A 21,669-nucleotide genomic window follows, 5' to 3' on the forward strand; every position below is an offset into this window, starting at 1 on the left:
CTAAAATTTAAAGCGGCTTCACAGGGAGAAGTGCTAAGGTTTATGTATTGGCATTTGCATTGCAGGAATATCGAGTACACATCCTATCATTACTTTATTAAGCGTTTGAGATTAGATAAATTCCCATTTCCAAATTTGGCACTATATTGATTTTCAAAGACTCTCGTATGCATCATACAAATCATGCTTTCGGTTGATGCCTATGGCGATAGATATTGTAGAGACAAGGTTGGTGACAAATGGTTGTGCTTTGCTCTCAAAAGATTATCGCGATTGGTGCTTAGAGAGAGCGGATTTTCCCTATCGAAGCAGTACATGCTCACTATACGGAACCTTAATTTTCAAGCAAATCTCGGCAATAAGCAAAGCTAAGCACTAGTAAAACAGACTTTCACAAAACCTTTTAGGGAAAATATTTGATCACCACCAAAATGTCCTGATATGATCAAACTAATACTACTTTGGTTAAGAAGTCACCTTCCTCGAGACGCACCCTAGAACTACCCTATTCTCCCTGATAAAACCTAGGAACAAATTGCAAGAACCTTTTTCTGATTTCTCATCTCTCAATGGTGGGAATCTCCTCAAAACGGCGATCGTTTTAATTGGGAATTATTCTCAACCAAATACCCATCATCGTCGACATCATGGTGACTTGGAATCGAATAACCACGAGCCATGTGTCATTCCATATGGCATAACACTAAAAGCGGCCGTTGACGGAGCGACAAGTGTCTTGCAGCTCTTAGTCACTTTCCTTAACTAGGGTGTCTAGCTCACCAAATAGCACAAGAACACAATCGCTTTAATCTTTTTTATATTGTGTTGATAAGCTGTAATAAGACAAAGCCAGACAGAAACCAACCGCCCCACCCCATTGGCGGAGATTAGTGCTGGTTGATGAACCGCATACTTCAACAGAAAAGAAACACTAAATTAGGGTGCTTTGGATAAAGAAAGACAGAAAGTGATCTCTTTGATTAAGAACGCAAAAGAAAATAAATTATAAAGTAGAAGCTTACTAAAGAATGTGTTTAAAAGCAATCGATGAAGCTCCTGGCCACAGGCGGTGCCAAATCTGGCAGTAGCATATGTGCTCTTTTTCCTAAAAATGTCTTTTCGAAGAACCAAAGCCCACACGCACGCTTTGGCGAGAGAGAGAGAGAGAGAGAGTTCCAGTGGGACTTATCTTTTCTGCATAGTTATATAATAGTGAGTTGCTCATAGTAGTAGTGCAAATTTGAAGCTTTGGCCAATGTGGCTATGAAATCTGACACTCTATACCATAACAAGTGTTGGCCTTCTATACTAGGCAAAGACCTCGGTGTCAAACCCAACTCAGTTTATTCCACCATCTGCCGAAAGTCTTCTCTTTTCAAAGGCATTTTCGTCGTTTGAAAAGTCAGAGAGAGAGAGAGAGAGAGAGAGAGAGAGAGAGAGAAGTCGGACACTGATTCCCTAGCTACCTCACTAAGTAGCTCATGACCCACATTTGATGCCTCCACCAGAGGCAAAGTTGAAGAAGTCTTGATGTTTCGTTGGATTCATGTACCTACGTGTGCATTTTGTTGTGTGCTGTCAAAGATGTTTTGCAGCTATTATCCATGTCCAAGACCAAATTCAAGATGTATGCGCCTCAATGTTACCCTTCATTGCCTTCTCGATACTGCAAGGTATCTGCGCATATAGCTAATTGCTATTTGCACGTTGGTTCGATTAATTAAAGTAGCTCTAATATATGGAAAACAATGGATAAATCAAAGTTCCTTCTATGCACGGAACCTCTCTTGGTGGTTGATCTCCCTCCACTCATTGTAGATAGTCATGGTACGGTTGTTTGTCATGTAAGACATGGGGATCTTATTGCACGCCGTATAGAAAGCAGAGGATGTTTTAGATTATTCAAGTCCTGAAAGTAGTACTACTACGGGTCTTCAAATCACTTGATCATCCTGAAAATTAGTACATATATATATATATATATATATTGACAAAAAAAAATGTTTTCATCAGCACGTTATTTTTTGCAAAATCTATTTATAGATATCGCTGTCTTTTTAATGAGATTAACCACGATTTTGCTAACGGAATGAGTCTAAACTGTAACTTGGGTCCATCGTGTCTACATCTAAGAAGAATGTGACAGATGAATGTGGCTTGTTATGACTGTGCATGACCAGCTTGTTGGGTTTTCCGTGCTGTACTCAAATGAAAAAGAAGCCTAGTTCCAAAAAGATGGATCACGTCTCCCTCCCAATTCAAATTCAAAGATGCCAATCGTGTGGTTTCGATCGATGCAGTCCCTCACATAGGACACACCCCACAACAGTTTCCCTTATGCCTTTCTTTCTAAGGGCCCCCCTTTCTCTTTCGTGCTCGAGGACCTCTGCCCCTTTTTTTTTGGTAGGACCATTTACAAATTTATTAATTAGTCAAGTATACAATGGCAATATGAACATATAATTCTACAAGAAGCTACATCCATCTTCAGTTTGATGATTAATAAAATACAGATAGTTACAATACAGATAGTTACAATCATTAAATTAATGGTAGATGGAGTCGCTTGTGGAATCTTATTTTCTAAATTTTTGATTTTGTTCTCTCTTCTTTTCTTTTGTTACTATGAGATGAACTTCGTTTGTGTCATTTAGAAGCACTTGCAGAAAACCAAAGAGTTTGCATTAAGGGTATGTTTGGTGACTTTTGGTGGGGGTTTGTCACCTAGTGGGGAATGGGTACCACTAGGAGGGAACAATGTAGGGTTTTCTTTCTTGGGATTCGTTGTTTGTGTTGAAGATTTTTCGCGATCAAGCCTTGACAACTAAAGGGCATGTTCTTGTCCCTTTAGAAGCCTCCCTTGCATTTGTGTCCTAATTAAAGATGCGACCCTTCGCTTGGGAATGTCCCAAAAGCTCACGCATATAACTGTTCTTCCTTTGGCCCACCCTCTTTTGTTCCTTTCTAAATTTTCACCCCAAAAATGATCACGCACTCCGTATCCGTACGTACTGATGCGATTGCAAATGGTTAAATCCAACTTAATTTCGCGTGAAATCTGCATGATCCGACAATTTTCGTCTCTTTTTGGCACATGCATAGAATCATGCGATTACTACGCTTTCCCTCTTTTTTCTCTCAAGCACATGTACATCATCGGCGCACACAGAACACATCAATATATTCTATATAGCTTTGGAGACAAAGTCAACCTCATTAACGAAGATTTAGATAAGAACCTGTAGCCGACCCTCTTCCCCCACTACCGGGGAATGCTAATATAAGTGAGAAAACGTTCTTGTTTATCTTCGAGTTGAAATATATTATTCTAAAGCATCGACCTGTCGAGTCTTTCGAGGGAACACGTGTGTGATAAGGCTCAAAAAGAGTGGTTCCGAGCTGAAACTAAAAGAACATGAACATCAATCAATTGGGTCATTGCATGTGTCTTTCTTCACTTTGACGTGAGAAATAAACAAATATAGAACGCCACTCCTCCCACTTCTTAGTGGGCTTGACAATTTATTAGGGGGTTTGCTTTATCACCATGCTAATGTTTGACCCTTGTTCTAACATCATTGTCCTTTGACTATGTCTTTGTCGGTGCTAAAAACAAGATTACATGCTCTATGAAAAGAGAGGGAGGGAGGGGGGGAGGGAGAGAAAGAGTCCAAGAAGCCATGGACTCTTATTTTTTTTTACTTTCTTTTTATCCTTTACGGAAAGAAACTCCAAAGCATAATGCTAAGAGCATACAGAATAATTGCTTTTCTTGGTGGGAACATGAAGAAAAGTCAAACCATGAGACCAGATGATGGAGTATTTTCAAATTCCCCCATCATGGGTCAAAGCGCTAATTGGTCAGACGTGTGTGCACAATTCATAGATGACCACTACGTGGCGTGGCAAATTGAATTGGAAACAAGGAAATATAATCGATGCAACATACGGAAGAAAGAGATGAAGCCTCTCTGTGCAGTCTTTCACATTCTGTCGTAATAGACTTAGTGTTTCATTCAAACCTCTCCTTTTTGGCCAGACAGAAGGTCCAAGTTTGTGCCTTGAAAGCCACGAAACGCATTTGTTAACCCCCCCTCCCTCTCCCCCCACCCAAAAAAAAGAGAGGAAATTTTGCATGTTGCGACAAGAAGAGACTTCTCCTTTGAAATGGTTGGACGGTAACTCCCATTTGTTTTTGTCAAATGGGACTCCACGACATCATTCTGCTCTCCGAGATATTATTGCGACCTACGCCAAAATGTGAATAGATGACACAATTAGAATAAAAGATAAATTGTAAAAATGAAATCTAGAAATAATAAATTTACATGATTTGGCATATGTCTAATCACGTTGATAAATAGACAGGATGGTTCTATTATAATTGAAAGGGAGGAATAAATTACAATCGTTCAAAATGATTATTATATTCAAGTGTTTCCTAATACTAAATAGACCCAAACCCACACGAATTAATCACAAAAGAGGAGTGGTGCTTTCATATCTCTTGGATGATGGCTATAAAAGTCTCTCTAGAGGTCTCACAAGTTGCTCCACTATATGAGGTCCCATTGGGAGTCGAGCGTTGCCAAAATAACCTCAAGTGTCTGGCTAGTGCATTGAAAAACACAATAGCTACTAGACACTGTCTGGAAGCCGGCCGGCTAGCTTTGCCTTGAAGTCTGCACCTAGTCAGGGACCTTATTATAATCGATCCATCTCGTTGATTTCTCTCCGTAGAGTTGGCACTTTTTGTAATTTATTTCTTGGTCAAATCTTTTTATTTGTTCACGCCTCACATTAGCTGTAATGGAATTGACGAAGATTCAACATGGATCATCATCATCATCATCTTTTCGTGGTTTTTGAAAAAGTCTCACTTGAGGATTTACATGGATTGATGGAGATATTGCGCATGCTGAATGAATACCAACTATGAAACGCAATTGAAGACAGAAGGCAAGGTTTTTGCATGCAGGGCTCTATTTTGAAAATCAAAGTCACTTCCGGGGGGGAACGCAAGCACTGAAGAATACAGCACCTTTTGATTTTTCTAGAAGAAAGCATGGCAAGTGATTGGTCAATTTGCTGGTCATTATCTTGAAGAGACCCCTTGAGGTGAAGAAGACACTTACTAGAATGAGGTTAACATACGGTCCTCGAGCTTCTCTAACAAAAGAAACAGGAGAAAATTCATGGAGGGAAGGGAACCGTAATGCGATACACGGAAAAGACACGAATAATCATTTCGTTCAACATGTTCCTTTGAGTAGATAAAGACAAGAGTTCTTTACCGGTCCAAAGGCATCGAGGGAGATTCAAAAGGCGATGTCGAAGAATAGGACTGGCAATGTCGGACAGGACGCGACGAAATTGGCTTCAGCCATGAGGTGTATCACTTGGTGTTGCAATGGTGGGATGTGCACGCCAGGCTTGCTTCAGCCCATTAGCTAAGTCCACATCGTCGATAGTGTTGTGTCCACTTCTGGGTTACTCATGTCAATGACTTGTTCGCAATGGACCACTTCCTCTTGGCTAACGTGATTCAAGAGTCATTCCCTTGAATTCGTTCAGCAACTTCACCCAAATGCACCACGCATCAAGTCCTACGTAATAGAATCCGAGCCGTGGAAACCTCATATTTTTTCAAACATAATATCTCAATTAATTTATTGTTCAACCAAACCTTTACACTATGAATTGTCGGCGGTAGAGAACCATCAAATGGATGGGTAGGGTCGAAAATAGTTCGACCCAAATTAACTCATTTAATCATTTTTTTTTTATCAATTTCTATGCAATATAAATCTAGTGATCCATATTTATGCTCGGATCATGCTCAACTCGATTTATATTGTTAAAATACTTTTATATTTAACCTAATTTAGGAAAATCATGCCTAAACTGAGGTGAGAGCATTGAGTGAGTGAGTGCCAAATTGAGTATGGGCGAGATAAAGTTATAGAGGTGGGTTGGATTTAAATAAGTTGTAAATCCACTTAACAACACTCATTATTTTGGGTTTTACAATGCTAAACTTATTTATAACCCATTTAATGAATATAAGTAATTCATATAATAATTTAACCCATCAAATGTGAATTAAGACATGTCTAATTATAGATGAAAGGTAGCTTGATGACTTAACGCACAAACTAGAAACTTTTATTGAACCATTGCAGCCCTTCATCCATATAACTAGTTAAGGTGTGAGCTAAGTATGTGTTTGGCATTAGACTAGGCTAGAAAGCTAGTGCCAACCCGTCTACAAAGTGATTTTATATAAGAAAGAGTTTGGTGTTTTGGGGACAATAGTAGAGATTTCATCTCTTGCGGCTCGTCGTTCATATCCTTTGAAGAACCTTTTAATGTTTTAACATTGATGCGATTCTTTATGTGGTTACTACACTCCTCTAATTTGCAATGGATACGACAACACACGCCGGATAGTCGACGGAGCACATGAGTTCATGATCTTTGCATTGCCTCAAAGAGAATGAATTGCTACGTCGGGGTACTAACATGAATTATAAACACAAAAAGGTGCAATTAACATTAGTTTTGACCAATTAAACCTCTCGAGGGATCCACGTGAGCGGTGGAGATTTTTTTTGGGTTGAAAATCGCAATGGGCAGAGTTAGGTTTGAGCCTGTTTATTCAACGAGTTTTAGGGCCCAGTTTTCTGTACGTTGAAAAGCTAATGATGTTCACAATTACTGAAGACAATGTTTTTTCTCGGTTGATCACTGCACAATGCTCGTTATTGACGTAAATATGCAGTTCAAATGGCAGAAACCATAACTCCTTGCCTTTCCTAGTGATTCGATCGTCGGTGCCAATGATCAAACTAGTGTCAAAATGCAGCTTGAGATGATTCCCAGGTGCAGCTAAAATTAGCCAGTTGATTTCAATCTATCATTATGAACAAAACATCGGTACATCTACTATCAACCTGATAGGCTAAGGAACAATTGTGAGATCAAGGGTTGCCGCTATTTGTAAGGGTAGGCATGCGATTTGTGCTAGATTTCGTATCAATTTCTATGAGCTCCACATTGTCATAACTATCGTGGAACTTGTTGAATAAGTCACTTGTGCATGACACGGTATTAAATTAATGTGCAAAGCAACGCATCGAAACTCCTCTTCCCATTAATTTCATGTTCGGCTTGGCGTCTTGTAAACAGGTCGTGTCTGAACACGAGGAGTCCCCCACAAGCCGCTCGGCCGGAGCTATGTTGGTCAGGTCGGAGGACGACACGACTTTCATTAGGCCCAAAGATTTTGCACCAGGCCAGAGTTTGGGCTTGGGCTACAATAAGCCCGAATTCTTTTGGCAATATATAATCCTTCGTCATGGGCTTGAACTATGAGCCCGCATTCGAGCGCCGAATATCGTCTCGACCTAATTCTCATGGCAATCGCATTTCGAGGGATGGCCCGACTCAAAAACAGCCCTGCCCTAATTAAGAGAAGGCGGTAATGTCATGTGATCAATCCAATCACATGTCTTCGTTTTTTATTTTTTTTCATATGCTTGTTTGAAATTCACGGCAGGTGACGCTCTTCGTATTCCAGCAAGGCACGCCGCTGTTTTTATCGTTCAGTAGATTGGGTTCGCAGCACGTTGTAAAGTACAACGTTCGCAGTCAATAATCGATTGACAGGGGAATAAAATGATTTGAAAGATCGAAACTCGGATAGAAGTAATTCGCACGTTCACATATCTGCGTGGAGGCCTAGGAGAGATCTATGTACACATTCCCATCTCTCGAAAGCAGAAACGGAGGACAATACGATACAAACGCCACGGCAGAATGACAATAGCGGGACAAAGGATGGTGGAGGTCAAGAAGACCAGCAACTGAGCTCGAGCGCCTCGCGAAACCTCGCTGCCGCGGAAGATGTCGAAGCAGGCGACTCGGAACCAGAACCTCCCGCAGATTCGACGGCAGCTTCGGCTTTAGGTCGTCCGCTGATGCTAAGTTTCCCTGACAGAAAGCCCGTGAAGAGGCTGCGGGCGGGAGCTCCCTGGTTTGGGTTTCGGGGGTGAGACTGCGCCTGATGAGAGTGGAGGAGGGGAAGCCTGAGCATTGCTGATGTTGGCGACATTTTCTTGACTCTCGGGCTCGAACTGAGAGGCGCAGAGCGATGTCGGATCAAGAAGAGGGGTCTTGATTGATGGCGAGACGCGAACAAGTCTGTATGTGGATTGGAGATGATCCAGGAGGGTTGGATTTATATATACAGAAGAGAGAGGTTCAATGAATTGATGGTTGTAAGGAGAGAGCAGATAAGAAAGGATGAAGAAAATCTAGGGGCGGTTCTTGGACAATCCAATCCAACATGCCAGTTTAAGGAAGAGGAGTGTGTTGGTGGGCAATCAATATCTATGGGCAGGTTTTTGCTGGGTTTCGTCCAGGAGGCCATGCTCTCTCTCTCTCTCTCTCTCTCTCTCTCTCTCTCCCACCACCCTTTTTTCATCTTTTGACTCGTTTTCCATTTTATACAATTTAGTTGTATTCTCCGTCAAAAGCTTGTGTTTCTTTTTCCTTCATAGAAAAGAAATGCCTCAGCCTTTTGAGTTTGGGGAAAAAAAGAAAAAAAAGGAAAGGAATAGGAATTCGAGAAAAGAAAAGGGGCTTATCGCAAATATCAAAATGATCTTACATCAATTGTGTTGTAAACACGAAATGATTCCATATTATAGATGGAATATTTAAAGTACAACATTCGATAGAAAAATAATACGTAATGATTGAATCATTATTAATTTGCATAATCTAATGTGATATATTTGTCAATGTAAATATGAAACCAATAAATTATATTTTTGGGCATATAAATAATTCTTGACATGTTATGTTGCTAATTTATACTATACGTAGAATATTATAGTAGAACTAAACATTTGTCTGTAAATTGACATATCAAAGATTCATCTCTCAAAGTTTTACTTTTGTTGGGAAAACTTTAAACTTCTATTTGAAAAGGAATAGACTCATGCGTTGCATCGGTTTTTATCATTCACATTTAAATTGAAAAAAAAAATTGTGACAATAGGCAAAGAAGTTCTCCCCCGAAGCATATTGCTTATATATGTTAAAATATAGAGTTGGATATCTATATTTAAATTAAGGTTTCAAAGATTCTTTCATTAACATTCTCTAAGAAGGAAAAAAAAAACAGACTTCATTAATAAACATCCACATTAAATGCATTCCTAGTTAATATTAGTCATATAATAGTGTATTTGTCCATATTTCACATGGATTTCATGTACAATTTTTACTTTGAAATTTTGTGTTTGTTATATGAAACTAGTATCTTTTAGTTGTAGAACCGACGATAATCATGAACTAGTTAAAGAAGTACACATTGCAAATAAATCATTTAGAAGATAATTGAAATTATTGGTTTATTTTTCCTTATTTGTAAGCATTTACCAATAATCTCCTGATTAAAAATTGAACTAATCTATTTGATTCGAGTCAATTGTATGGTCATTTCTTTTGAGTAATAATTATCCTTTAAGTAATATTAACTACAACATTGTATTTTACTGTTGTTTTATTGGATTGAGTCGAAATGATTTGCTCTTTATGCCGTATTATATTGTAAGAATGCAAGTCAATTTTTCTCTCCATATTATTTTTTAAATATATCACATCACATATGATGCATAATAGAATCAATTTTGCGTGCAATTATAGACATAGTTAATTTCTCATTCTCATAGAGTTTACTAGATAGATGCAATTACTATAATCATATTATTTTTTTTTTTTTGAAAAAGTACCTCTTAATTTTATAGATATTTTCTCATTCTCATAGATCAATTTTACTACTTATTGTTGAGAAATTTTCCATTAAACTTTCATTTTTTTTTTTTTTGGAATAGCTCTTATATTTCATATAAAAATAAATCTCCCTCCATCAAAATTCAGTTCATTTAATGGGCAAAAGTGGCTTTTTGTATAATATATTAGGTTATTGTTATAATATATCACGTTCTTTTTTTTTAATATTTATGATGCAGAGTGCAGAGTTTATGGATGCAATGGCTGGGGAATGTGACCAGGATACAGCTTAATTAATGTAGTAAATAAATTGCACATCTATCATGGCAGATCATGATTTGTCTTCCATAACTGCAAAAAATAATAAAAATAGATAATAAATAAATAAAACTCCTAGGTTAAAAACCTGATTCTCTCGATGATCTTCACCGCACATAAGTGGCTTCACGACAAGGTTTAATCAAAACTGAGCCAAAGGCTATAATTGGAAAAGTAGGTACCAAAATCATCAAATTATAATAATGTAATCAAAACTTCAAATATCATTACCTTATGAGGATTAGTATATTGTATGAATACAATGTCATTGAATACTTTATTCTTACAAATCTACTAATCTCAACATGAATAATGTCATCTTTCAATAGCATTGAAAATGATAAATTTATTCATTAAAAACGATTATTTAAAGAGATGGTAAATAGTTATGGGCTAATATTATATAGGGAGTATTAAATGTTTGAAAGTCATTGAAAGATGAGCGTTGAAACGGAAAGTGCAAAGATTAATTGATACTTAAAACTTTCTTGACGCAGAATTCAAAATTTAAATTAAAAGCTATCGCGAAAATGAATTGAAATAAGCAGAGTTGCTCTATGATAAATTAGAGCGATCCTGTATTCTTTCGATCGAAAATTAGGTGAAATGTCGGTGATATTTCTTTCTTTTTTGGTCCTTTGTCGTGAAGAAAAGCTCAGATGATAAAATAATTAAATGGTAAAATTACTACAGACCCAAAAAAGAAAAATGGTAAATTAATCATTACTGAGAGTAAAAGGCAACCCGAGTTGACAGGAACGCCTTCGATCGCCATGGGATTGGCCACCACCGTAGCTCGCAAGCCTCCGACACGGAGGTTTTAACGTGCGAGAGCGGTTCACCAGGCCGACAAGACTCCATTTTTCCGATTCGATTGTGCCCAGAATGTTTCAACCTTGGAGTTTCATGTCTCTCTCACGACCGAGGGCTCACGTGTAATGTATCTGCATATACCCAGGTGGTGCCTTTGAAGGATTTGCTCCAGCTTTGAACGCTTCAAACTTCACCTGCCACCCCCACTCTCTCTCTATCCTTCCAGAATCCTCAAAAGGGAAATGATAAAAATCCTCTCTTTGTCGCTAGATCGTCGCTGCCTCCCCACTTTCCCGTTTGTCTTTTTGACTCTTTCTGTTCATCTGGGTTTTTCTTTTTGTGGGTTTTTCTTGGCAATTTCATCTCCTGCATGACCCGACTCTGACTTACTTGTGTAATTTCGTTGGATTGAACTTCTTCTTGCTTTCTTGGGTTTCAGTGGGCATTTGTTTGGGGCGTTTTTCGGTGGTCTTAGTTTAGTTTTTTCTGTGCTGAATTGAGGGAATTGGTGGTTAAGGATACGTGTCTCGGATCATCTTGGGTGATCGGTCTCTGACGTGCGATGTCAATGGTGTCGAGCAGGAGAACCTTGCCTCCTTATAATGATCGCAATTACCCAAATGGGGACTCCTTTTTGTTAGGATCATCACCAAATCAGAGGCCTTCCTATGTTTTTGGCAAAGCATCATCTGCTTCGCTGGGTTTCGCCGCATCAGGAATTAGAATCCGTGGAATGTTCGCCGCCATTTTCCCCGGAAAGTACTCGAGAAAGTCTCCGCCGCTGTGGAGATCATTTTATAGGTTTTTGTTGTTTTTCATACTAGGATTTTTACTAGGTTTGATCCCTTATGGGCATGTAAACGACTTGCGAGCTAATCATTCGTTGGAGGTTAAGCCGCCTCCGACCAATGTCAGGTTGGATGCTGGAGTGGATCAGTCGATTGAGCGTAAGGATTTCGTCATTAGAGCTGTTAATTTGAGGGTAGAAGAAAAGGTTGAGATGAATTTGGAAGAGGGTTCAAGTTTGGTGCCTAAAAAGCAGCTGATTGTGGTTACACCAACGTATAACAGGGCCCTGCAGGCCTACTTTTTGAACAGGCTTGGTCAGGTATTAAGGCTCGTGCAATCTCCATTGTTGTGGATTGTGGTGGAGATGGATGCAGCTTCAATGGAGACTGCAGACGTATTGAGAAAAACCGGGGTCATGTATAGGCATTTGGTGTGTGTTAAGAACGTGACAGATGTTAAAGACCAGGGTGTGCATCAGCGGAACAAAGCATTGGAGCACATCCAGCACCATCAACTCGATGGCATTGTTTACTTTGCGGACGACTATAACATTTACTCAATAGAGTTGTTCAAGAACCTAAGACAAATTAGGTAATTATAAGCTTTACTGTTTCTTCTTTATTATGTTGTTTCTGTTTGTTTTGATGGGATGCCATTTAGAAGCTCTTTAATTGTCAATTAATCTTTATTTGATTGTAAGTATCTTGCTTCAAAATCTGGCATTGTTGGACTGAAGGTGTATGTGTCAGAACAGGAACCGTTGGAAGAAAGTCAAAGATGAATCTTATGTTTTCTGAATCGTAATTGGCCTTGCTGGCATGGGATTAAGTAGCCCTTAACAGAAGACACCATAGGATTGTAGATGTGCTTGTTAGTAACTTTTTACCTGTTTATTAGCTTCCAGTAATTTTTTTATTTATTTGTACTGGTGAATGTTTATTGCTGAATGTATTTAGGTTCTTTGCTTCTTTGCTTCTTTGCCCATCTAGTTTGATGGATGCGTAAGGTTGCAATCGAGTTTAGAGTCTGCGGACATCTTTCATCCAATTTGCCTGACAATATTGACAATCAGGAGTTTGTTAGGATACCGCACTCCGTGGATCATGTTTTGTGTGTGGCCCCCTTATCCGTTATCTCTCACATGCTCATGACTAATACACTTGAATTCATGGAGACAACTTTTGCATATTCTATATCGGAGTTGTATACTTTGCCCTTAGTTATTAGTATGACACTATCTTCGGTGCTGATATATATTTCCTCATTATTTGAATCTCTGTTTTAGTCTTAACCCATTAGCTTTCTGCTCTCTTTTCTTTTTATCGATTTTACTGACATTTAGATGGCAACCTGTGTATTGAGTGGGATGGCTATAAAATTAAGACTATTACAATGATATTTGAGAATATTAGAATCAATATTATATGAAAAATAAAAAATGAAGCTGGATGTTTAGATGTAGTTACTGAATGTTTTACGATGATATTTGAGAATATTAGAATCAATATTATATGAAAAATAAAAAATGAAGCTGGATGTTTAGATGTAGTTACTGAACGTAGTTGTGCAAGGGATACTTGAACAAAGTTGGTGTAGTTATGTGAATGAATATTGTCTTGTCGAATTAATGAAAATGTAGAAAATGACCTGTGATTTTATAGTTAATCAAAACATAATTTAAGGCAAAGTGAAAAATGAAACCACACTTGATAGCATAGCATATTGACTATATTTTAATTCGCTTAAGCACACACTTAATAGCATTTAAAAAGTACATAAATATTACTAGAGACGAATAATTAAGAGATGGTAGGAGTTACGTAATTAATTCTCCATTGGTTGAAAATACTTGTAGGAAAATTTTCCAATTGCTTGGGTGGCAGCCTACTCTGGAGAATGTACCAAAAAAAAACAATCCTTGCAATGAGGAGAAGGCATCTTTGGCTATCTAGAGTCTAGAGTGCCAAACTTTTAGGCAACCCCTAAGGGAGAATTTGTAATATCTACATTCTGACTCTTCTACCATGTGGTGTATGTGTGTATCCATAGTGGAAAAAGGACTTGTTGAAGTCTATTCTGTCCAGGCGAACTAGACAATTGGCATATAGTAAATGAATATATCTGCTGTCAATTGTTGATCTGTTATATAATTGAAATTTGCATCTGTTATATAGGATGTCCTGACTTAGCTCTGCTTGCCTTTCAGTCGTTTTGGCACTTGGCCTGTCGCGATGCTTGCGCAGAGCAAAAACAAAGTAATATTGGAAGGTCCCGTGTGCAACGGAAGTCAAATAATGGGTTGGCACACAAATGAAAGAAGTAAGAGACTCCATAGGTTCCAAGTTGATAAATCTGGATTTGCTTTCAACAGTACAATCTTGTGGGATCCAAAGAGATGGCACCATCCCATATCTAATCCAATTCAGCTGGTGGGCTCTTTGAAGGAAGGTTTCCAGGTAATAATTGAAGTCCAGAAGTAAAGAATTTGCCTTGTGTGCTCGACATTATGATTTATGAAATTTACTGTTGCTCAATTTCTTTTGCAGGGTACAAAATTTATAGAACAAGTGGTAGAAGATGAAAGTCAAATGGAAGCAATTCCTCCTGGCTGCTCGCTAATAATGAACTGGCATCTCTATTTGGATGGTCCTGGTCTTCCGTACCCCCCTGGCTGGTTGCTTCAGAAGAATCTTGATGATGTTCTCCCTTTAAGATGACTGAAGTTTGACCGTTGATACTTTTCACCGGAGAGATGTATTGATCCTCAGATATTCCTCTTAAGGTCATACATGTGAAAAAGAGGAGAGAAACACAAGCAGATTAGTCATCTCTCATGTCTGCTTCTGTTGTATGAACAGGATGTGCTGGCGCTGGTGGTGGTTGTACAAGCAGCACCAGGTGGTGTAGCGTTGATGCCAATTGAAGGTGCACAACGCACAAGTCATTCTTTCTCAGAATGAAATTTTGATTAGAGCTTCATCCTCCAACACAAGGTTTCCATTTTTCGTTTCTTTATCTTCTCGGAAATCTTTTGGGTTTAAGTGCACCCGTTCGATGCAAAAGGTACGGGGTGCTGGTTTCCTGTTGAGGTTGGGACGGTTGCTTATCATTCATGTAATCAAACGTGGGCAAATGTCCTTCAAGATTATAAATGCCAAAAATTTTCGTTTGCTTTCCAGCATTTGACACACTATGCTGGTTTAAAAATGATTGCACTTAAATGAAGGCATGATATGTTCATTCATCATTTTGATTCACCGATTGTCTATTCTGAAAGTTGCTGATATGGAAGTGGCCAAAAGGAAGTCAAGCAGTGAAAACTGAAAATAAGCAGGATCAAATTCGCATCTGGTACTAGAGCAGCTAATTCCTCCTTATCTGGCCGAAACAAAAAAAATAAAATGAAATTGCTCTTCATTAGAAGATTTTTTGCTTGATTTTTCAGAGGCGAACTCAAGCTTTTGCAGAAAACACAGTTGTCCAGAACCCATTCATAATGAGTTCCAAAATCCTGGCTAGATCATCCGGGACATGAACATAAACGCCGGCCTGTTGCGTTCCATCAAGTCCTATCTTCACAAGCTCATCGACGCATTGATTTGCTGATGTTGCAAATCTCCTATATTGGCGCCGCGAGCAGAGAGTGCATCCTGCATTTCATCAAACGATGGTTTCAGACAAAGGCGTGGACAATTCTAAGAGAATGAAACTTCAATTTTTCCGAACGTTGAACTAAAACTGCTGTCAGATTGGTGGGTTCGAGTCCCGCCTTCAAGTGGTCAGGCTTGCGTAGCAAAGGCGGAAGCGGAAAACCAACAATCCAAAAGCTTTATATTTCATCTGGCACATGACCCTCCTCCTGTCCTTGCCTTTCCCATGGTTTTCTCTGTTCGGGCTCTACGGACGTCGGATCTCTCTCCTCCAATTCTGTTACCTTCTCTACCGCCATGCTTTCGTCTGCAGTTCTTTCGCTCGATCTGGCAACCGGATGCGCGTTCAAATTCTCGATCACTTCCCTTGATAAGAGCCTGCAGATACCATTTCACGAAACCATGAGTTTCGATGCAACAGCATCTGCCGAAAGGTAGATCGCCGCACGCCGCACGTGCTCCATGCCCCGATGATTCCCATTTCAAGTCTGATGAGTGCATTGAAAGCTATATATTGATTATATAGGATTTCCTCATGCCGTTCAAACCACTCACTATGAAGGGATACAATAGCCCACGAATGAGTATACTCACATTTTGCTACCCGTGTACAAAATTTTCATGTGACCAGAATACTGTAGAAAAATTATTATGTGTTGCCCCGAATTTCAGTTACCTTTTTCAATAATACTTTGAGGAGAAGGGTGAAAAGAGCCATCCGGAAGGTGAAATAGAACTTTAAGTGACTACGTCATTCGTTGTTAACATCAACAACGGGAGCTGAATCTCACATACAATGCTTATCCATGGTGATTGGATAACTTGTTTTACAATGTCAAAGACTCAACAGTATTTAAAGAACTTATTCAAGCGTGTGTTTCTTTCTATCCTGTACAACTTAGGAGTTTGTATCTTGGAAATTACAGTATACATCTCTTCATGATAAAATCAATTACAGAAATGCTTAATTATTTGATATATTTCATGCTTGTTTTTTGAATTTCTATTTCAGAGGTTAGAAATTAAGAATTATGCTTAGGCCAAATTTCGTAACTTAGAATGGGTCAATGAGATAAAAAGGGGAGTTTTCCCCTTGTTTTCTTTATTTTTGTTTGGTACCGTAGAAGAGAGACTTTTCAATACAGATTGTCGCCAGAGGAGAGAAGGAGGGGGGGAACGCTGCACGCTGCTTTATCTTCATGTTAGAGTAATTTTCTCACAATCGATAAAAGAAAAAAAGGACGCTTAGCTCAATTTGTTATACGGAAATTAAATAATTTAAAAAATATTTTTTCAAAAAATAATTATTTGTATCTTTTAAAATAATTAGTCAATAAATATTTTTATTATCGCTTGACGACAAAAATATTTTTTGTTCATTTATTATTATAAAAATATGATCAATCTCCATCTTCATAATTGTCGGAGAAACACAATTACAAAGATGATGACCTCTAGTTTAGTCAGCATATGTATCAAAACAATGTTGTTTACGTGTTTTGCCCCAACATATAAACCCTAAATAACAACTTACAAAGAATTTTCCAAATTGATCGCAACCCCAAACTAAAACCTTATTCAATTTGCCCTCAATGTAGATGGAGGAGGGTTGAAGATGCGCCGTCCGTCATTTTCTTCGGCGAGGGTTTGGCGCATCTTAAGGCTGCGCATGACAAAATTTTTGAAACAGAAATTGATTTCTGACCAGTAATCAATTTCTTAATTTCTATTCCCCGGACAAGTTTCTGAGCAAAGAAACTTGTTTGATAACGACTCAAAATTTCTATTTCTGAAACAGAAATCCGTTTGATAACATAACAAATTTTATATTTCTAGAAATAAAAATTGATTAGATAACAACATAGGAAATCCTCAAATACAAAATAATAGTCGAAATAATACTAAAACAACATGGGAAATCCTCAAATACAAAATAATAATCGAAATAATACTAATACATTACAAAAGTTGAAAATACAATTTCATAGAATTTCTGGCATATTATTATCCCTTGCCATTTTATTAGCAATTGTTTTCCTAAGCGTATTAATTTGGTTTCCCTCATCGGTCAATGTATCATTTGCAAGCCCATCCTGCGTAGGTTCAAACAAGTACTGCGGAAGCATGAATATGGGTACTATCAATGGCGCCTATACAGCCTTGTCATTTTATCAAAAATTATCAACAAAATAAAATTAATGGTGTAAAGGAATATATGAGAATTCTACCTTAAAGTAATGTTTATGGTTAGGAACCAATCGGGGAAAGGTTGGTTTATTTTGATTCTCGAATTGAATCAGTTCAGTTGTTCATCCCTAATTTCTTTATTGTTGCTCAATGAACCTTTAATGGCCCTTGCATAGCAAATAGAGAGATTCTCTTGAATCTCTTGCCTTCGAATTAAAATTCAAGATTGTGTAACAATCTAATTATTTTGATTTTGCAAGAATTTTGAATTCGTAAAAAATAAGGTTAAATTTCTAGGCACGTTTTTTATTCATCTATTACGTAATAATTTTTTCTTCAACTAGCCATGCGCGTGCCTTTTCTAGGAGGGAAAGAGCCCCCATTGTTTTTAAGTAAGTATTTAAGAACTTTGGTCATTTTTGAAAATTGGGGACCTATTCAATTGCCTTTCATCCTAAAGAGGAAGTTATCAAAAAAATTGAAAAAAAAAAAACACGAGCAAAATAAGAAAATGAAAATTAGCAATAATTTGTGAAGTTGTGGTTATGAGTGAATTAAGTTAGCAAGAAAGTTGCAAGATTATTTTATATGGTTTGATTTCAATTTCTGATTTCTATTTCAGAAATTGAGAAGTTAAAATTTTCAGTTTCGATTTCTTCAATTTCTCTATTTCTAGAATAGAAATCTGTTTCAGAAATAGAGAAATCAAATTGCTTTACCAAACGGATTTCTGTTCCAAACCTGTTCCGGAAACAGAGAAACAGAGAAATCGAGAAACAGAAATTTTATCTTGCTTGAGGATGTCCATTTTAAGGGTTTCATTTTGGTTTCGACATTGATGGCAGGAGGAGACAAATCTGCATGAGTTCAGTTTAGGTATTCCATTGAACATGTGGCGACCAATTTCCTGACAGTATTTACATTCAAAGCAATTTAGAATCCGACATCCAAATGAAAGCCAAACAAGCAAACATACAAAGAATCATCGAGCTAAAGTCAAACTCAATCAGATTGTTGTTCAATCGGAAACTAGCTTTTGACATAGCTATTTTTGTCCTTAATAAATCAAGATTAAGTGAATAGAATTGTACCTTGATGAAGATTCTAATCACAATCTATGATTAAGGAAGCGTGAACTGACTTTAAAACTCGTCAACACTCGAAATTAAAATCATCATGAGGACTTCAAATAAGGTCCAACAACCTTCGAAATTTTAGGTGATGGAACAAAGTGAAACAAAGCACACTCTTGGTGCTCATCGGAGATGAAGCCAGCAAAGATGGCTTACAATGAACGGCGACGGACAGCAACAAACAACGACCAGCAACGTGAATGGCAATTAGGATCGAAATCTATTGAACGATCTGCAACCGCGATTCCAGCTCTTCAAAGCTTTTGATCAAAGAACAGGGAAAATAGAACTTGACAAATCACAACTATGGACGCAGCTGAGAACGGCAACGATGACGATCTCATGGCAGCTAAAGTGAAACAAGGCGAATTTTTTCAGGGAAGAGGATGGCGGTGCTTGGCACGGTGGGTGGTGGCTCCTGGGCTGGTGGTGGAGAGGATGGCGAAGGAGTAGAAGAAGATGAAGAGGGTAGTGGGGAGGGAAGGAGGGAGGCGGAGAGAGAGTCGAAGAAAATGACTTGTTACACAACCGGCCACATTGGATTATAAAACATCGTTTTATTTGTCCAATGTGGACTAATTTTTCTTTTATAATTGCCACCTTAGATGGAACTTTTAATTATAAAAGTCAAGTGATTTTTTTGGTTGGAATTTTTCGTTGAAGGCACTTTAATAATCATTTTTTATTTTTTTAACTTGACACTTAAGTGAGTCCGTGAAAATTTTTGACACTAAAGTGAGTAAGATATGAAATTTTTGGCATTTCTAATATTCTTATCCCTAATTAAGAAAGACGAACTCCACAAATATAAAATCTTCACCTGAGATTTAACTTTGTTTAAGCCTAGATTTCTGAGCCCGCAAAAATAGGAGTATTCACCTTAGCTTTGTCCAAACAAATTTGAGCCACTTGTACTGCTCTTATTCTCCAATTGCAAAATTTAGCTCCTAATTTTAGGGTTATGAATTAGGATTCGCCCAAGTGGCCACCCTTCCAACATGGAAGGGGGAAGTGAGGGGTTCAAATCCCCACATTCTCAGGGGGGATGGGGGTGGGGACGCATAAGTTTCAGGAGTGGGCTTCGACTCCCACGCCCTACAAGAGGCAGGGCAAAAGTCTGAGAGTGAGTGTAGAGTAGGAATAGAGTAGGACTGACAAAAAAAAATTAGGATTTGAAAATTTTGGGGAAATGACTTGATTTGCCCAAATTAAATTTTATATTTGGGACAAAACATGTAGAGAACATTGTTTAGGGCTATTAATACTAACTAAGCATGCTGACAAACTATGTTGGTTATGGAAAATGGATAAAATATTGACATGTTATATTTCTAGCATCCCAAATTAGAGTTGACACTTAAATGATCATTTGTTTTAATAAAAATGGCACTTAAGTGATTCGATAAAAAGTTTTGACATCAAAGTAAATGCCATATCAGAAAAAGATGACATAAGCAGGTGGTCATCCCTCTATTTACAATTAAAAGAGAAAACAAGGAGAGCAAGTGGAAAACAAAGGAAGAAGTAAGATGCGAAACCAAAAATTTGATCAAAAAAACTACTCAATTAGATGATGATAAAGAGTCCTATTCTGTATGTCAATGCCTCCATCAGAAAAATCGTCATAGCGACTTGGGTTGGTCATTGGGCCATACCAATAGCGAGTTGTGCCGGGTCCAGGCAGGACTAACCCCAACCCCACATTCTTTTAATTAAATTCAAAATTTAAAATCCAAAATGATGATTATAAATTGAATATTATATTGTCATAATAAATACAATTTGCAAGACATGCAAATATAATGATATTTTGGGATATATATGTTGGTTTCCCAATATTAAGAGTAATTCAAAAATCATTTGAGAAAAATTAAACAAAAACACTCTCCAAATTAAACACAAATATAGCATAAATATATCATCAAATTTGAAAAACAAATTACATGTACAAGTGCCACAATAATAATTACAGATAGATTAGACCCAAGAGAATTATGATAAACTCAGTATTTTCGTGCCAATCCCTCATCATAATTCGGATGATAAGGTGTCATTGTCCTCATATTTACGGTTTGACACATTTGGCCATTCATTCATTTTTTCACAATCAACATTGCACCTATAGTCTTTCATAATCTGTTAGCAAGTATTTAATGTGGACTCTGATGGTACCGTAAAAACCAATGAAATCAATAAGTTGCGAGCTATGGTGGAAAGAATTGGAAAACATGACACTATGCTCTGTCATTACTTTAGAATGTGGAGTTGTCTTCACCAACTCTTTCAATGTTTTTGAAGTAGTTTGTTTTCAAGTACATTTCCAATTTATTAGTAGATGAAGACAGAGCTAGCGGAAGGCCGTAGATGTTCTTCTTCTTACAAAGAGAATATCATATAGATTTCCAAGCGCAACATCTCTGTCTATGGACTAGAGTTCATCATATTGAATTGACTAGAGCAAAATCCTCACCATCGCTATATCTACTTCACTTAGACCTCCTCATCCAATCCCAAATGGTCGCAATACTGAACAAGGAGACTTTCGAGCCCCTCTAATTTGAGCCAAGGATCCAAGACGATGGATTAAAAAAGAAAAAAGACAGAATTTTCTTGTAATACTTTTGAGAATTTCTCCTTCACGGCCAATACTACTTCATTGGAGAAGGTATCACCTCTTTTGTTCGCTAATTCAACCGATATCATGTATAAAAACAGAACGTTGCTAGTTGTTTGACAGAAAATCATTAGACGACAAAATATTTGTTGCACCATTGAAAATCTACAAGAAGCTCGTAAGGACTTCAGCAATCCTCCAATCTTGTGTAAACAGTAGGAGATCAGCGCTTCTGCTATGAATGGTGGAGTATAGCGATGGCTCACCCATTTACTTTCACGTTTTCTTCAACACTTTGTATGTGGAATTCCACCTTATTCTTACATCTAAAAGGAACTTCTCAACTTTCTTTGCTTGTCATGTA

General features: G+C 37.8%; 1 protein-coding gene and 1 long non-coding RNA gene across 5 annotated transcripts; one reads left to right on the forward strand and one right to left on the reverse strand.

The window, feature by feature from the left end:
* The first annotated feature begins 10,858 nt into the window (after positions 1 to 10,858).
* LOC104449209 (probable beta-1,4-xylosyltransferase IRX9H) lies at positions 10,859 to 14,928 on the forward strand. 4 transcript variants are annotated; one of them, XR_726511.3, is made up of 4 exons: positions 10,859 to 12,312; positions 13,928 to 14,177; positions 14,268 to 14,503; positions 14,580 to 14,928. XR_726511.3 is itself a non-coding variant. In XM_010063279.3 (4 exons), exons 1-3 carry the CDS (start codon positions 11,495 to 11,497, stop codon positions 14,436 to 14,438), a joined length of 1,239 nt encoding a protein of 412 aa, XP_010061581.1. In that variant the 5' UTR covers positions 10,859 to 11,494; the 3' UTR covers positions 14,439 to 14,475; positions 14,580 to 14,928. The 4 variants fall into 4 exon arrangements, 3 of the variants coding, with proteins under 3 accessions (XP_010061581.1, XP_018732258.1, XP_039171860.1); XM_010063279.3 differs by having other exon boundaries at positions 14,268 to 14,475; XM_018876713.2 differs by having other exon boundaries at positions 10,859 to 11,428; positions 11,463 to 12,312; positions 14,268 to 14,928.
* A 190-nt stretch (positions 14,929 to 15,118) lies between these two features.
* Positions 15,119 to 19,225, reverse strand: LOC120294917. The gene is made up of 2 exons (XR_005552271.1): positions 18,848 to 19,225; positions 15,119 to 15,749 (listed from the first exon to the last, which is right to left on the reverse strand). It is a non-coding gene; the product is annotated as an uncharacterized LOC120294917 (long non-coding RNA).
* Between the last annotated feature and the right edge of the window lie 2,444 nt (positions 19,226 to 21,669).

The sequence above is a fragment of the Eucalyptus grandis genome, chromosome 6 (genome assembly GCF_016545825.1).
Source record: "Eucalyptus grandis isolate ANBG69807.140 chromosome 6, ASM1654582v1, whole genome shotgun sequence".
Classification (NCBI taxonomy): domain Eukaryota; kingdom Viridiplantae; phylum Streptophyta; class Magnoliopsida; order Myrtales; family Myrtaceae; genus Eucalyptus; species Eucalyptus grandis.